Here is an 18,354-nt window from a genome sequence, read left to right as displayed (position 1 = left end):
CAAAGGTAGTTTCTCTGTAGCCATAAGAGAAATGACCACTGCACCCCATAGGGATGAAACATGGTCTTCTGGGACCTTAGAGTTCAGCTGACCTAAGCTTATACAGAAGTACTTAGCTCAGCTCCGAGGCCCTTTGCTTCCCACTTTGTGGCAAGAATTTTCATTCCCTTAAATAATCTGTGAAAGCTCTCACTGCCTAAGCTTGATGTAGAAAAGGGCTGAGAGCTGGTTGTGGGGATACTGCATCAGTTAGTTTTCTGTTGCTATGATAAAACACTGTGATCAAAAGCAGTCTATGGAAGAAAGAGTATATTTTGGCTTGAGATTGCAGAGGCAGTATCCATAATGGCAAGGGAGGCATAGCTGTAAGTGGCTGGAGCAGGAAACTATGAGATCAAATCTTCAGCCACAGACACAAACCAAAGAGAGTAAATTGGAAGTGTGGCAAAGTTATGAACTGCGAGTGACACACTTCCACTAGCAAGACTGTACTAGCTCCCAAAACAGCACTGGCAGCTGGGATCCAAATGTTCAAATACCAGAGCCTCTCCGGACATGTCTCAAACAAACCACCACAGATACTTTTTTTTTGCAGTTGTTTAGAAAACTTGGACCCTGTTTTTTCTCAGCCTGAATTTTAAGATTTTGTACTTTAAGTAAAATACCAAAGAATGCTCAAAAGTCTATAGAGTTTTCATGAAAGCTGGCTGGTTGGCTGGTGTGTGGCTCAGCAATAGAACGCTGGCTGCGAATGCTGGAAATCCTGGGTTCAGTCCCTATCTACATACACAGGAAATATGGAAGCAGTTTGTTTTTGTAAAATTATCTTTCTAGGAATTTCTCTTTATTTGTGTAAAATAGGAGAGCCATAGTAGATAGTAGATTCATTCCCTGGGCGATCCTGTGGAAATCTGAAGAACTTGAGTTTGCCTGCCAGTAGAGGAGAAAACCCTATGCCAGGCAGCTGCCACTATAACAAACATTTGAGCTATTCAGCTTATAAAGAGAATGGATTAATTTTGGTTCACAGTTTCAAAGGCTTCAGTCTGTGATTGATTTGGCCCATGGTGGCACATCTTTTCCCAAGCACATGGCTGCGCTAAACTGCCTGCCTCATTACCAATGTGCTAGCCAATCTTGATTAGATTAGTGAAGCATTCCTTTGGGTATGTCTAATGTGTTTCCAGAGACCACTAGACCATTACATCCCAGCTCGATGAATGATTAATCCCTTCATGGGATCATATGATGGCATTATTAGGAGGTTGGACCTGGTAGGAGGACCAGGTCTCTGGGGGCATGTCCTTGGGTATATATCTTACTCTTTCTATTCTATTTCCATTTCTTTGTTCTGACATGTTCCCACAATGATGGACACTTATTTGTGAGGCTAAAAACTAAAATAAATAGTATTTTCTCTTCTAAGTTGTTTCTACTAGGTATTTGATAAGCATGAAGAAAGTAACACACTAGGAAACAAAAGATAGAAGGAGAGCCCAGGGTTCCACAGTGTCCTTTGAGGGCATATTCTAATGGTCCAAAGGCCTTCCATTGGGCCCTGTCTCTTTCTGACCCTTCTAAAGTTTCTACCTCTTCTTAATTGCACCAAGCCTTTAACACACAGCCCTTGTGGGGAATGCTTGAGCTCCAGCCCATAGTAAGGCCCTCTCTGCACATGGTCTAGCCAGTGTTACCTGCAACTTTGTCTTAGTGCTGTCTTATCTGACTATTGCAGGTGCACCGTGTCAATGAGAGACAAAGAAGGAAAGCAAGACTACAGGTGATTATTCCTTATGCAGAATACCAACATGTATTTGGGGGTATATTTCAAATCCATTTAACAATCAGCATAATGATGCTGGAGAATTTGGGGAACTACTTGTTTTTACATGATAGAAATCAAGATTTCTTATTTTGTGTTATATGTCATCTAGGAGAAGTGATATTTTCTTGAGTTGATAGCTGCAGAGTTCCTTGGCTAATAGGGATTCAAATGCCGACCTTTGTGACAAAGATGCTGTCATTTAAATAAGAGGATGGCAGGTGAGGGAGGGCCCAGGCTTACATTTGGTAGTAATTCTGTAATAAATTGAAATCCTTTGGGGAGATATAAAAAAGAGGTTAGCCTGTCAATGAATGGTCTCTTTAAACCTCAGTTGATGCTATTTCATTGCCAAGATAAGCAAATCAGAGGCCACTAGTTCATCAGAAGAGTACTCACCAATAGTAAGAGGTTCTGAGTTCCATTCTTTTTTATTTTTACTTTATTTTTTTACATTTTTTCTATTTTTTTATTTAAATTAGAAACAAGCTTGTTTTACTTGTCAATCACAGTTCCCTCTCCCTCCCCTCCCCTGCTTCCCACTAACCCTCTATCCCATCCCCTTTGTGCTCCCCAGGGAGGGTGAGGTCTTCCATGAGGGATCTTCAAAGTCTGTCATATCATTTGGAGCAGGGCCTAGGCCCTCCCCCATGTGTCTAGGCCGAGAGAGTATCTCTCTATGTGGAGAGGACTCCCAAAGTCCATTCATGTACTAGAGATAAATACTGATCCACTACCAGAGGCCCCATAGATTGCCAAGGCCTCCTCACTGACTCCCACATTCAGGGGGTCTGGAGGAGTCCTATGCTGGTTTCCCAACTATCAGTTTGGGGCCCATGAGCTCCCCCTTGTTCAGAACAGCTGTTTCTGTGAGTTTCACCAGCCTGGTCTTGACCCCTTTGCTCATCACTCCTCCCTCTCTGTAACTGGATTCCAGGATTTCAGTTCAGTATTTTGCTGTGAGTGTCTGCTTCTGTTTCCATCAGCTACTGGATGAAGGCTTTAAGATGGCATATAAGGTAGTCATCAATCTCATTATCGGAGAAGGGCATTTAAGGTACCCTCTCCACTATTGCTTAGATTGTTAGTTGGTGTCATCCTTGTTGATCTCTGGACATTTCCATAATGCCATGTTTCTCTTTAAATATATAATGGCTCCTTCTATTATGGTATCTCTTATCTTGCTCTCCTCTGTTCTTACCCCAACTGAACCTTGCTGCTCCCTCATGTCCTCTGCATCCCTCCTCTTCTCCCCTTCTCATTCTCCTAGCTCCCTTCCACCTCTTCCCGTGCTCCCAATTTGCTCAGAAGATCTTGACCCTTTCCCCTTCTCCAGGGGACCCTGTAAGTCTCTCTTAGGTTCCTCCTTGTTTACTAGCTTCTCTGGCAGTGTGAATTGCAGGCTGGTAATCCTTTGCTCTATGTCTAAAATCCATATATGAATGAGTACATACCATGTTTGTCTTTTTGTGACTTACCTTGCTCAGGATGGTTTCTTCTAGTTCCATCTATTTGCCTGCAAATTTCAGGATTCCATTGTTTTTTTCCACTGGGTAGTACTCCATTGTGTAAATGTACCACATTTTCTCTATCCATTCTTCAGTTAAGGGGCATCTAGGTTGCTTCCAGTTTCTGGCTGTTATAGATACTATGAACTATGAACTACTATGAGTATAGTTAAACAGATGTCCTTGTTGTATGAATGTGCATCTTTTGGGTATATGCCTAAGAGTGGAATTGATGGATCTTATGGTAGACTGATTCCCATTTTCCTGAGGAATCTCCATATTGAATTTCAAAGTGGCTGTACGAGTTGGCACTCCCACCAGCAGTGGAGGAGTGTTCCCTTTCTCCACATCCTCTCCAGCGTAAACTGTCATTGGTATTTTTTATTTTAGCCATTCTGACAGGAGTACTAGGTATATCAGAGTTGTTTTGATTTGCATTTCCCTGATGGCTAAGGATGTTGATCACTTTCTATCAGCCATTTTAGACTCCTCTATTGAGAATTCTCTATTTAGTTCTGTACCCCACTTTTTAATTGGATTATTTGGTGTTTTAGAGACAAGCTTCTTGAGTTCTTTGTAAGTTTTGGAGATCAGCCCTTTGTGAGATGTGGGGTTGGTGAATATCTTTTCCCATACTGTGGACTGCTGTTTTGTCTTGTTGACTGTGTCCTTTACCCTACAGAAGCTTCTCAGTTTTAGGAGGTCCCATTTATAGTTAATCTCAGTGTCTGTGCTACTGGTGTTACGTTCAGGAAGTGGTCTCCTGTACCAGTTCGTTCAAAGGTGTTTCCCACTTTCTCTTCTAAGAAGTTTAGTGTGGCTGGATTTATTTTGAGCTCTTTGATCCATTTGGACTTAAGTTTTGTGCATGGTGATAGATATGGCTCTATCTGCAGTCTTCTACATGCCAGCATCCAGTTATGCCAGCACCATTTGTTGAAGATGCTTTCTTTTTTCCATTGTATATCTTTAGCTTCTTTGTCAAAAATCAGGTGTTCATAGGTGTGTGGGTTAATATCAGGGTTTTCAATTCAATTCCATTGATCTACTGTCTGTTTTTGTGCCAATACCAAGCTGTTTTCAGGATGATAGCTCTGTAATAGAGCTTGAAGTCAGGGATGGTGATGCCTCTAGAAGTTCCTTTATTGTACAGGGTTGTTTTGGCTATCCTGGGTCTTTTGTTTCTCCATATAAAGTTGATTATTGGTCTGTGAAGAATTGTGTGGGTATTTTGATGAGGAATACATTGAATCTATAGATTGCATTTGGCAAGATTGCCATTTTTACTATGTTGATCCTACCTATCCAAGAGCATAAGAGATCTTTCCATTTTCTGGTATCTTCTTTAATTTCTTTCTTTAGAGACTCAAAATTCTTGCTATACAAGGACTTGTTTGGTTAATGTTACCCCAAGATATTTTATGTTGTTTGTGGCTATTGTAAAAGGTGATGTTTCTCTGATTTCTTTCTTAGCCCATTTATCATCTATATATAGTAGGGATACTGACTTTTTGAGTTAATCTTGTATCCTGCCACTTTGCTGAAGCTGTTTATTAGCTGTAGGAGTTCCCTGGTAGAGTTTTGTGTCCCTTATATTAACTATCATATCATCTGCAAATAGTGAAAGTTTTGACTTCTTCCTTTCCAATTTGTATCCCCTTGATCTCCTTTTGTTGTCTTATTGCTCTAGCTAGAACTTCAAGTACAATATTGAAGAGATATGGAGAGAATGGGCAGCCTTGTCTTTTTCCTGATTTTAGAGGAATCATGTTGAGTTTCTCTCCATTTAGTTTAATGTTGGCTGTTGGTTTACTGTATATTGCTTTTATTATGTTCAGGTATGTTCCTGTTACCCCTGATCTCTTTAGGACCTTTATCATGAAGGGGGTTGGATTTTGTCAAAGGCTTTTTCAGCACCTAGTGAGATGATCATGTGGTTTTTCTTTTGCAGTTTGTTTATATGGTGGATTACATTGATCAATTTCTGTATGTTGAATCATCCCTCCATCCCTGGGATGAAGCCTACTTGATCATGGTGGATGATTTCTCTGATGTGTTCCTGGATTCTATTTGCCAGTATTTTATTGAGTATTTTTGCATCAATGTTCATGAGGGATATTGGTTTGTAGTTCTCTTTCTTAGTTGTGTCTTTGTGTGGCTTGGGTACCAAAGTAATTGTAGCCTCATAAAAAGAGTTTGACAGTGAACCTTATGCTTCTATTGTATGGAACAACTTGAGGAGTATTGGTATTAGCTCTTCTTTGAATTTCTGGTAGAATTCTGTGTTACGATAAATCTTTCCTCCAAAAGCTGCCTGAGCCCCACCGCCATGTGTGAGCTTTACGCCAGCCGCCTGCCCGAGTTAGGCCCAAATGAATACACAGAAACTTGTATTAGGTTCAATGCTGCTTGGCCAATGACTAGGATTCTTATCTGTTAGCTCAGTCTTAACTATCATAAACCTATATATTTTATAAGACTTATCTTATCGGATGGCTTATTGGCGTCCCTCCTTGTCGGTGGATCACATTGTGCCACTGGAGCAGGAGCCGAGGGGAAAAAAGGGCCCTTTCTGTTTCTCCTTCACTTAAATATGAGTATCCTTGCTATGTCACTTCCTGCCTGGATCAGCACTTCTTTACTACACTTCCCAGAATCCTCTTTGACTCCTAGTCCTGCGTAACTTGCCATTTATTGGCCAAACAGTATTTTATTTAACAATCAATAAGATAAACATACACAGAAGTACTTCCCCCATCAATTCTGCACTGAAACCATCTGGCCCTGGACTTTTTTTGGTTAGGAGACTTTTGATAACTGCTTTTATTTCATTAGGGGTTATAGGTCTGTTTAAATTGCTTATCTGTTCTTATTAACTTTTGGTAAGTGATATCTATCCAGAAAATTGTCCATTTCCCTTTAAATATTCAAATTTTGTGGAGTATAGATTTTCAAAGTATGACCTGAAAATTCTCTGGATTTCCTCTGTGTCCGTTGTTATGTCCCCCTTTTCATTTCTGATTTTGTTAATTGGCATGTTCTCTGCCTTCCTTTTGGTTAATTTGGATTGAGATTTGTCTATCTTGTTGATTTTTCTCTAAGAACCAACTCTTTGTTTCATTGAGTCTTTGTAATGTTTCCTAGTTTCTACTTTATTGATTTCAGCCCTCAGTTTGATTATTTCCTGGTGTCTACTCCTCTGGAGTGTGTTTGCTTCTTTTTGTTCTAGAGCTTTTAGTTGTGTTGTTAATTCTCTAGTGAGACTATTCTCCAGTTTCTTCATGTGGGCACTTAGTGCTATGAACTTTCCTCTTAGCACTGCTTTCAAAGTGTTCCATAAGTTTGGTTATGTTGTTTCTTAATTTTCATTGAATTCTAGGAAGTCTTTAATTTCTTTTTTTTATTTCTTCCTTGACCCAAGAATGGTGCAATTGGGCATTATTCCATTTCCACAAGTTTGTAGGATTTCTGCATGTTGTGTTGTTGTTGAATTCTAACTTTAAAGCATGGTGGTCCCATAAGATACAGGGGATTATTCCAATTTTTTTTTGTACCTGTTGAAGTTTGCTATGTTGCCGAGTATGTGGTCAATTTTAGAGAAGGTTCCAGGTGGTGCTGAAAAGAAGGTATATTCTTTTGTGTTTGGATGGAATGTTCTATAGATGTCTGTTAATCCCAATTGGGTCATAACTTCTGTTAGTTCCTTTGTTTCTTTGTTAAGTTTCTGTCTGGTGGTCCTGTCCAGTGGTGAGAGTGGGGTGTTGAAGTCTCCCACTATAACTGTGTGAAATCTTATGTGTGATTTGAGTTTTAGTAATGTTTCTTTTACAAACATGGGTGCCTTTGTATTGGGAGTATAGATGTTAAGAATTGAGACTTCCTGATTTTTTGTGTGTGTGTGATGAGTATGAAATGTCCTTCTTCATCTCTTTTGGTTGATTTTAGTTTGAAGTCTAATTTGTTAGATATTAAGATAGCTACACCAGCTTGTTTCTTGTGTCCATTTGATTGGAAAATATTATCCCAACCCTTTACTCTGAGATAATGTCTGTCTTTGAAGTTCAGGTGTGTTTCCTGTATGCAGCAGAAGGATGGATTCTGTCTTGGTATCCATTCTTTTAGCCTGTGTCTTTTTATAGGCAAGTTAAGACCATTAATATTGCGGGAAATTAAGGACCATTGAGAGTTAAATCTTGTTCGTTTTGGATTTGGTGGTGGTGGTGGTATTGTGTGTGGATTTACCCTACATTTTCTTTTGGCTTTTGGTAAAGTGGAATTATCTGTTGCCTATGTTTTTGTGAGTGTAGTTAACTTCCTTAGGTTGGAGTTTTCCTTCCAGTACTTTCTGTGGTGCTGGATTAGTGGATATGTATTGTTTAAATCTGGTTTTGTCGTGGAATATCTTGTTGTCTCCATCTATAGTGATTGAAAGCTTTGCTGGGTATAGTATTCTGAGCTGGCCTGAAGTAGAGGCTCACCTCTCCCCTGAGTGGGGGTGGGGTCCTGAATTCCATTCTTAAAGCTGAAGGACTGTCATGTAACAGAAGACTTTCACATAAAACAGTAACAATAGGCTTAAGTTGAACCTTTTACTTTTTCTCATAGAATTTAGCAGATTGCAAAGATGGGAGCTCTAGCAATAAAGTTGTTGAAATTCACATGGCTTTCCTTTGTGAAGTATGATACACTTTCACTGCCACACTCCTATCATGTGCCTACCAAAGGCAGGGTCCTTTTGTTATGGTGGTCTTCTAGGTTTGGACTTTTCCACAGTACTTCTTCATTCCCCATGTTGCTGCTTCCTATCACTTCTTACTGACCATGGAGTTTACCTTTTAACTCAGCCAGTGGCTTCTACTCGAGGCCCCAAGTTGGACAGCAGTGAGTCTCCAGAACCCTCCCTCTTGGGTTTGTCCTTGCTTTCAGAGGACAGACTGGCCCATAGCTGAGACTTAGTACTTCATTGAGGAATTACCTACACCTCTAATCTAGTTCCTCCTTGCATCTGTTGAGCATCCCCTGCACTGCTGAGCACCTCCTTGCATCTGTTGAGCACTCCCCTGCATTGCTGAGCACCTCCTTGCATCTGTTGAGCACTCCCCTGCATTGCTGAGCACCTCTTTGCATCTGTTGAGCACTCCCCTGCATTGCTGAGCACCTCCTTGCATCTGTTGAGCACTCCCCTGCACTGCTGAGCACCTCCTTGCATCTGTTGAGCACTCCCCTGCACTGCTGAGCACCTCCTTGCATCTGGGATTCTTTCACTCACACTGTACATCCTGTGGGCTTTGGCATTGGTCTAGTGGTTATGAATGCACCTGTTACACAGGTTCACTACCCTGATAGTGTCCCAGGTTCCCCCTATTCACACTTCTTCCCTGCCCACTAGCTTCCACATTTCATTTAGGCAAAATCCATTCTGTTCTCCTGCTTCTCAAGAAGGGAAGAGCCCTCTCTTCCCTCTCTGACTTTTACTTTATTGTAAAGTACTGCTAAAAATAGAAAATTTAAAGTAGGGAAAGCCATCTTTCTTCCTCAAAGTAAACTGTTCTCATTTGTCCTCTAGTTTGCAGCCCCTCTGACACTTTCCTCTCTAGTGTAAGCCAGAGTGTGGCTGAGTTCCATGTTACCCTCTCGCCTATCTTTAATCCATAATGGTGAAGAATGGCTTTGCTGTGTAGTCTTTGACTGGGACACTTAGAATCCCTAGCAAGTATTCTGACTTTGTACCTAAGCACAGAAGCATTCCCATCATTTTTAGATTTGTGAACCTAATCAATCCAGACACCCAGAATCAGATCCCATCTGTTCTCTTTGTTTAGGTTTATGCCAGAGCCCAACCTGCCCCCCTTAGTGCTCTATGATGCCACATCTCTGCCTGCAGATGCAGACTCTCAGCAGGTGGTCAATATTGACCAGCTTCGGGACATGCTTCCTGAGCTCCCCAGTGCAACCAGAGAAAGGCTTGTCCAGCAGTATGGGATACTGCCAGAGCACAGCTTCACATTACTGGTAAGTGTTGATCAGATCCGAATTAACCCAGCTCAGCAGACTGGGTGATCCTCCACAGAGCCCCTGTATGCACTGTCAGGTACCTTTCTCCACTCCTACACCAGACACCTCTGAGAGGGGTAAGGCACAGTACCTCACTTAATGCCCTTGACAATACGTACTCATCTCAGCACACTGGAAAAGGAAACAACCTCCAAGCTGCCCACAGGAGCGAGCCCTGGAGACTTGGAGGCTACTTCAAATGTTATGGATGAGTGTATTCTCAGGACGAGTGTGTCTTCAGGACCCCTCATCGCCCCCCCCCCAAAAAAAACTTTTAGGGTTTCTAGATGTCTTAATACTGTTGAACCATGACAGGATATTAGGTTCCCCAAAGCCAGAAAACATTTATCCTGTATAAAATGTTGCAAACTACTAAACATCTTCATCCTGTGAAGCTTGAAGATGCCCCTTTTGGGCCATTAAATAATCTGATACCCTTGAGGTAGCTTAAGGATTTTCCATCCTTTTTAGAACTACTTGGGGCTTTGTGGATTTCTTTGTCATGGCAACAGTAAAGTGATGCAGCATCAGCAAGGGTGGCATTCTGTCACAGCTGTCACCTTCTTGTCAACAGGAGAAATTGGGAAGTTGTTTTGTTGGTTTTGAGTATTTTTTGAGACAGGGTATCATGTAATCTAGGCTGTCCTTGAAGTCCTGTCATCTTCCAGAGCAACAAAACCTGTAGAAACTTGATTCTTACTTTTTAAGTGATTCAATAATAAGTATATAGGGGTGTTAGGATATATATTATATGAATACTTATATATACAATATACTGATTTATAGTGCACTAAGCAGTCTATTGCTGGCTGAGTGGTTCTTTTTGTCCTCCATAAGTCAGCTTTTTGGAGAGTAAACAGTGCCTAACACAAGAACTTCTGTTTTCTGACCAATAATGATAAAGCAGACTGCTGTTTCTCTAGTACTCTAGATTGACTTGATCATTGGGGTGCCAATGTGTCCTGTTGCATACATGTGTGATAACTGTCATTGCATTTAAGTTAGTAGCATATCTTGTCCAGTGTCTAAAGGAAAGCACTGTTCCAGTCTGTCATGCAGCTAGATGAGCTATCAACAGATATTCACAGAACTCCACTGATCAGCATCCTGTACAGAACATCTCCTAGACCTGAGCTCCTTAACAAATCATTTATATTTCTTAGATTTCTGTCTTAGTGGTTACTATGGCTGTGATGAATCACCATGACCAAAAGCAACTTGGGGAGGAAATGTTTTATTTGGTTTACACTTCCACATCAGTTCATCATTGAAGGAAATCAGGACAGGAACTCAAACAGGGTGGGAGCCTGGAGGCAGGAGCCTGATGAAAGCCCATTAGAGAAGTGCTGCTCAGTGGCTTGCTCTTCATGGCTTGCTCAGTCTGCTTTCTTATAGCACCCAGGACCACCTGCCCAGAGATGACACCACCTGCAATGGCCTGGATCCTCCCCCCATCAATCATTAATTAAGAAAATGCCCTATGGGCTTCCTTACAGCCTGATGTTATGGAAATACTTTCTCAGCTGAGGCTCCATCCTCTCTGGTGACTCCAGCTTATATCAAGTTGACATGAAACTGGCCAGCACTGTTGCTTAATCTTTATACCTCTTCCCATCACTTTGCCACTTGAACTTAACACTGAGTTGCAGACCTGCATCTTATTAGCATTCTGCAGCTCATCTCAGAGAAGAAAGGTAGGACCAAGGATCTTTGCTTCAAAGACGTCAGTGCCATCTCTCCGTCTGGCTTTTGGGCAGCTGGGTTCAAGCAAACCCTTTGAGGTAGTTTGCAGTGCACCCAAGTTTCTTGGCCATTTCTTTGCCCTAGCCTGACTTCCAAGAAGAACCCACTGGATCTAAATTATGAACTGTTGTTGTGTATTGGTGTTCTCCGTAAGAAAATAGGTCTCCCCAAATCTTCAGAACACAGCTGTTTACTCCCTCAAAAAGCAACTCTTGACATTTCTACATTTGGCCCCTGGAATGTGTCTGCCTCACTTTGCCAAACATAAGCTCTGTAAAGTTAGGCCATGATATGTATCTTTGTGTCTTAGTCTTCTGCCGGCCAAAACCCAGCAGGCCTTGAATGAGTGTGTTAAGGATAATAGCAAATGAGTGAATCTGTCTGAATAGTTTATGAACTTGTGTAGAGAGAAAACTAACTCTTCAAGGTAGCAGGCTTTGGAGGAGGGCAAAATTGTTCAACCCCCTCCCCCCATCACTTCATAGGGCTTGTGTTTATTCCTGACACCATGGCTGACCAGCTGTCTGGGAGATTGCAGTAGATAAATGGAATGTAGCAACCCAGAAGAGATGTTGAAACTTCAAGGAAGTGATTGGGGGTGGGAGGTTGGAGAAGGGGGGACATTTTTGTAGACTTATTTTTCTTAGTACCTTTAAGGCATAATATTTATAGATGAAAGATAATGTATTAGGTGACTTATAAGACAAAAAGATAAAAGGGTTTGTCCTTGAGATTTCCAGAATGAATAAGCATTCGAGATTGGAACAGACAATGATTCAGATAAATTGTTTCCCGAAATTAGGCAGCCTGAGCCCTTTATGACTCCATAATCATTGGAAGCTGAGTTACTCATAACATTCCCGAAAATGAAATGTTCATGTTTTCCCTCCTTCATCAGAAACACAACAGATTGCTGAGAAGGGCAGATGCACAAATCTAATGAACCATCTTTCAATTTAAAGAGTGCCCAGGAGTATTCATTAAATAAATGGCAGTGGTAGAGGTGTGCTCTCAAGGCTTCCACTCCAGCTCAATGCCTTTGGACTTATTTAATTAAGTAGTGTGTGTGTACACCTCCACAACATACACAGACACATACATTACCCACAAATAAAAAGACCTTCAGAATTTAGCCCACTTTTAATTTATCTTGCCATTTTCCTGTGCAGTAGACAATAAATTATGTTTTGTTAGTATTATCTTTGACATTTACAGAACTTTTGCTAATACACCTTAGCATCTACATAGTAGGTCTCATTGCCTGGACAGACAGATGTTTGAATAAATGGGATACCATTGTATTGCACATTAAAATCCTTGGAGAAGTAGTGTTCCTGACTGTTTCCAAACACCAGATATATAAACTACCCTTTGACAACCCAGCGAAATCATGGGGCTGTGTGTGGGTCACTGAACCCTTGGTGAGAAGACTCGAGTGACTGCTCCAGTCGTGCCGTGTCTCAAGTCACTTGGCCTCTAGACACTTATGTTCCACCTTAGTCTCATTAGCAGATTATTTTGATTCTGGATTTTTCTCTCCTAGACTGCTGAGAATCTCCTCAAAAGGAAACATGTATGCTGATTTTTCTCTACCTAGATTCAGATCCTGATCCCTGAAAACTTCAAATTATTTAGCTAGCCTTGTTCCCCTATCTTATCAAATTGGCTTGCTTTCTGATCTGATTTGTAGAGATTAATGTAGAAATGTAGAAACTGAGATCCAGGGCTAGGGTTATGGAAAACCAGAGACTGATAGTACCTTCTGTGAGTCGGTGGATGTTGGTAGAAGTGTTAGAATTATTAGAGTTAGATGTGTGTGGTTTGTTTGTTTGTTTTTGCAGTCTTACTGTTTTTCATGAGAACAGCACTTCCTGGCTGAGTCTTGCCTCATTCAGAGAACACAAAGGATGGTAGCCATTTTTTCTAAGTAGCATATTTAAAGGCAGCTTGCTTACACCATGCTCTGCCATTTACCATATTTGCTTCAGATAGCCCCCAAGGCAGGTGTAGTTGCTCTCCTGTTATACGTGAAGCAATGTAACCTTTTTGCTTAAGGACCTTTATACTCATGTTGAACCATGCTTTATGTTTTTAAGCTCTGCTACCTGCTTGCTGCCATGTCAAGTGGAAATAATGTTTTTAGGTAATGGCTGGTTTTGACTGCCTTTGTTTCATTAGTGGAGGAAATTGAGTTTTTACTTTTGCTAAAAGTTAATGCTTACTACAGTCCCAGGGTTGTTTTTTATGAAGTTCAAATCAGAAAGTACATGTTCATTGAAAGCTTTTAGCCACTCTTGTGGGTTTTGAAGATGCCAGACTGTCTATAAATAAACATAAAGTGTTGTCTACTAAATTTTGTGAAAATCAGTCAACTGCAATGGAAAATGAACAGCACAAGTCATGCTGATTTTCCAAGTGGAAAAATTAGGTCAGAGAGGTAGCATAAGCTGTCTTCTGCATCTTCATTTATTTTGTTTCTTAAACTTTCTGCTGGAGGCACATGGGTCCTTGGGTCTGAGTCATTGAGAAGTGTTCCTGCCTAGGCAGTTTGTAGGCTTGGGAGGGGGGCGATATTTTCATAAGGCCCTGTGTTGTCAAGCCTGGTTCATACTAGGCACCTGGTCAGGACCTGCCATGAGTTCTCATGCAGCTGGCTGTGCATGTGAACAGTAGACAAAGGGATGGCTCATCTCTGCAGAGCTGCAAGAGAGGAACAGCAGGCCTAGGTCAGGGTTTTGTGAGGGCTGCTGCACCTGCTGGTTGTCCTGTTCTTCTGCACAGACTTCAACTTGGCCTGTCCCTCTTCATGCTTTGAGTTGTCACACCCAGTTAAAGCTCTCCTATCTGACACAAGATCTCCCAGAGGAGGGATGACTCACACTCCATAGATGGTAGACATAGCAGAATCTTCACTGAATCTAAAAATTCTAAAGAGAGTTAAGTGGACTTCCAGAGTATGCTTCTGGGGAAAAGAGTGCTGTATCAGGGCAACATGCAGACATGGCTCAGTGGGAACCATGCAGAGCAGGAGTTTATAAAATCCAGTCTGGCCCCCATGGATCTGCAGAAAAATGTGCTGTCACCCCCGCCTACTCTCCAACCTGCTGACATTTGTGTGTCAGGCTTTGTATTTGGTCTCAAGACTTGTCATCTTATTGGACAGCTTCATTTTCTCCAGCTAGTTCTTCTCCATGGAAAGTAATAATCTTCTGAGATGATAGAAAAGGTTAAGATGTCTCCCAAGGACAAAGAAACAGAACGTCTCAACTGATTGGTAGATGAACTGTTTTTGAAGCTTTTTCTTTAGGTCTCTTGTAAACTAGAAAGGGTCTGGTTTGCTTTCTAGATGGATTGCCCATAACAAAGTCTCCATGGCAGATTTCTGTATGCCCCGCATATAGTAGTGCTTTAAAGCTCATAGTTTGAAATCATATCTGAAACCTTAGTAACTGGTTTTAGACTGCCCAGGCTCTCATGGTGCAAAGTCCTCATCTTTTAACAACTGCTGAAGAAAACTCCATTTGGTCAACATTGTAGCACACCATATTTCAGCACCACACAATTTTAAAAATTGATTTTATTCTTCATTTTCTAAATTGCATACAGGTTTGCCAGCTTAAGGGTACTTTACAATTCTCCATGATCTGGGGGGAAAAAAATCACCAAAATTTTCTTCTGGTGATACAGAATAGACACATCTTTTGCAAAACCACAGCTTCATTCCTTTCAGACACAGGTGACAAGGGACTTCAAGGGAAGAAGTTCTGGGCTCCAAGGCATTTGACTTGTTGTGTTTGCCTATTGAGGAAAAAGTGTAGGAAGAGCGGGGAAGTCCTAGTGCCAATTTGGGGACCGTCAGAGTCCTAGATCTGAATCCCATTCTGACACTTGATTTCCTGTTTGTGGAATGATATACTTTGGGGGACAAATAAAAGATTTTATTTCAGGTTTAGGCAAGCAAAGCTTGGAGATAATGTGTATTCATACTGCTCCATGCTGCCTTTGTGCCCCATGCTGCCTTTAAGCCACAGCATGGAGCTCCTGCTGAGCGACCCAGGTTCTCCGGGGTGGGACTAGTTGAAGTGTGACTCTAGCCAGAATTGATTTGTTAGCAGCATACTGTGTGGGCCTCACTCTTGCAGATGCAGTATCTGCTGCTGCTCTGCTGCCAACTTCTATTACCTTAATTATTTACATTTTGATTATTCAAGGGAAATGTTCGTTCCCAAACTGATTTCCTACAAATTGTGGCTTGGAGTAAATATATCTCCAAGAGCCAAAGTGAGTTTTGCATTAGTTAAAGACAGTCCGCACAGAGCAGCTTCCAGGCTTTGCTGGGAACACAGCACATGTGTGCTTTTCTGGGTTTTGCTGGGAACATAGCACACAGTGCTTCTGGGTTATGCTGGGAACACCCCACAAGTGACATGGTTGAGAGTTTTGCTCAGCTTTTAGAAGCTCTCATACCCTGTGGGAGCAAACCTGGGTAGAAATTGTGAGGACAAAAAGAGAAGGCAGAGCTATAGTTAGTTGTCTGCCTCACAAGGCCTGGAGGTCACACCCGGGGCTCATGTGCTGATTGAGAGCATCTGTGGACCCATATATACTTGCAGCTGCGGTCTCTGGTTTTCTTCTGTCTTCCCAGAGAGTCCTATTTCCTAGGCCGGCCTCACGAAGATTGTCATCCCAGTCCCTCATTTTACTATGCACTTTCTACTTTGCTACTTTAGCCCATTTTACTTCATCTCCAACCCAGACCTTAGCATTTGGTGTTATTCTCATAGCCATGCTTTACCACATTGTTGGATTTGAATTTTGTTTTTCTCACTTTGTAAGAATGACCAGAGCCACCCACTAATATAATGAAGGTGCAACAGAGTCTCTGAATATATGGGTGATGTGCCCCCTTAAACATCTGCACAGATGGTCAGAGCTGTGCTCCTCATACCCTTGTCACCAGGGGTCCAAAGTCCTTCTTGAACTCCACAATGTGCCACATGGTAACATGTTAGAGTTTTACCCAATAGAAGAAACAATTGCTGCTTGTGTAGGGTTGGTACAGGGCCTTCTGGGTCATCAGCTGTTATCAGCAATGAGCTTCCCAGTTAGATATAAACCCACCACTTGACTTACCTGTGGTAAGGGAGTAGAGTGCAATAACTGAGTATGCTTAATGTCCAAACTAATGAAAGAAAATGGAGTACTTAAAAACAGTGGTAGTGCGAGGGCCTTGATGAGTACCTCATTTCTCTAGTGGAGGGGGAGGGAGGTATGACAGAAAAAGGGTACATGGGGTTTCTGGCCACCCATTGTCTTTGGAGCCCAGGGTAGAATGGATGGTGATTATAGCACTGTCTTCCTTCCTGATCTGGGGATAGATGTGTGTCATGCCACATGGCTTGGGTATACCTTTGCAATGTCGGATAGTAAGCTTGCCACTCCTTTCTTCTAGTTTCTAAGCTAAGTGATTGGGGGCATCTGTGACATATTTAATGTCAAGAACCTTTGAGCAGCTGGCAGACATAAAGTAGTAGAAGTGCTGGGAACATCTGTTCTGTAGATGAGGTTTACCTTGTGCCTGCATTGATAGGTGTTCAGCTCCCACAAAGGCAGCAGACATGCCTTCATCCTCCACAGAGGTAGAGAGCCCAGCCAATAGAGCTCTGCTTCTGTCTGCCTGGGTGACCTCAAGAAGTGCCTCAGTGCCTTCATCTGCAAAGCCCTGATCATGTGCTCACAGGACTGTTGGAACTGAATGAAATAACACAAAAGAAGTATAGGAGTACTTTTTCATTGGGACTGCCAGCCCACAAATAACAACAAGGAGACTTATTAATTATGAAAGGTTGGCCTTTAGCTTAGGCTTGTCTCAACTACCTCTTATAACTTAAATTAACCCATTTATATTAATCCACGTTCTGCCATATGGTGTTGTTTCATCTCCGTACTGCCCATCCTGCTTCTCCCAAGTCTGTCTGTCAATTCCGCCTTTCTTCTTCCCAGAGTCCTCTCTCTGCCTGGATGCCTCACCTATACTTTCCCGCCTAGCTGTTGGCCATTCGGCTTTTTATAACACCATCTCAGCAATACACCTTCACACTGTGTACAAATATCCCACAACAGGAAGCAGGAACCCGAGGGCGCCTGCATTATTGTCATTCGCAATGGCAGCCATATGCAGCTACCTGCAGGGCCCACTGCTTGTCTGTGTCTAACAAGTGCAATAGTTGTATCCTGCCTAATCCATATTCTCAAGGTTTAAGTTACAGTCAGCTGTGGTCAAAACATATCAAATGGGAAATACCAGAAATAAAATCATTTTTAAGTTAAAAAAAAAAAAACTTCTATCACAGTATATCAAGTCTGTTCTGTTTGTTGTTGTTAGTTCTTTCTGTATCTAATTTTTAAATTAAGCATCATGGGTATGTGTGTTTAGGAAAAACCATAGAGGTTAGCACTACCTGAGGTTTCAGATATCCCTGGCAGTCTTGGTATCTGATTGTGATGAATCAAGGCACAAATACCTTATTTAGTAAATAGTCTGGAGAGCCCTTGACCAGCCTTGAATTGCTAATTCAACATCCCAAAAGGCAGCCAAGGATACCCCCTGTCATGTAAACAGCTGTTCTTCAGCCAGTGTCTCCTGGGCTTTTTTCCTGAGTACCACTGGGCAGCTGTCTGATCGGGTTTCATTCTTCCTATAAATACAGCCCAGCCTTGTTTCTGGATCAGAATCGGGATTACAGGATATGTGATGTAGAACAAGACATGGATTTGAGAAAGCAGCCCTCATCCTGTTTCACCTGGATGGGCTTCTAGCATTTCATTATCACTGAAGGTAGACTGCAAGAGACAGTGTAGAAGCATGTTGCTTTCAGAGCCCAGTTTGAGGGCAAACTGAGGCTTCTTCATAGAGCAGGCAGTGAGGGCAAGGTTACCCTTCTGTTTTGCCTCTCATCAGCATTTGTTAGCTGGCTAATCCATTAGTAATTGAGGGTTCCTGTTAGTGCCTAAGCTGCTGACCTGACATTGGCTCTATGTCTAATTGAATGCTTTGAGAAATGAAATTAAAAAGTGGTGAAGAGACTTTGCAGTCCAGGAACTGTACTGCTGCCTGGTGTTATTCATAAGACAGGATCTATGGTTTTGGCTGCTTTAGCCTTCTCTGAAGGAACAGTTGGAGTCACATCTGCCAGGAGACTTCACTTGCTGTGTGGTTGAGTTTGG

General features: G+C 41.9%; 1 protein-coding gene across 3 annotated transcripts in view; it reads left to right on the top strand.

Moving 5' to 3' along the window:
* Gatb (glutamyl-tRNA amidotransferase subunit B) overlaps positions 1 to 18,354 on the top strand; it is an 87,237-nt gene that overhangs the window by 49,523 nt on the left and 19,360 nt on the right. For all 3 annotated transcript variants that reach the window (XM_027392983.2, XM_027392985.2, XM_027392984.2), the window contains 2 exons: positions 1,736 to 1,780; positions 9,153 to 9,342. In XM_027392983.2, coding sequence (XP_027248784.1) covers positions 1,736 to 1,780; positions 9,153 to 9,342 — 235 coding nt within the window. The remainder of the gene's footprint in view (positions 1 to 1,735; positions 1,781 to 9,152; positions 9,343 to 18,354) is intronic.

Source organism: Cricetulus griseus (genome assembly GCF_003668045.3).
Source record: "Cricetulus griseus strain 17A/GY chromosome 1 unlocalized genomic scaffold, alternate assembly CriGri-PICRH-1.0 chr1_0, whole genome shotgun sequence".
NCBI lineage: Eukaryota > Metazoa > Chordata > Mammalia > Rodentia > Cricetidae > Cricetulus > Cricetulus griseus.
The sequence above is the reverse complement of the archived record's forward strand: the minus strand, read 5'-3'. Positions and strand labels throughout refer to the sequence as shown.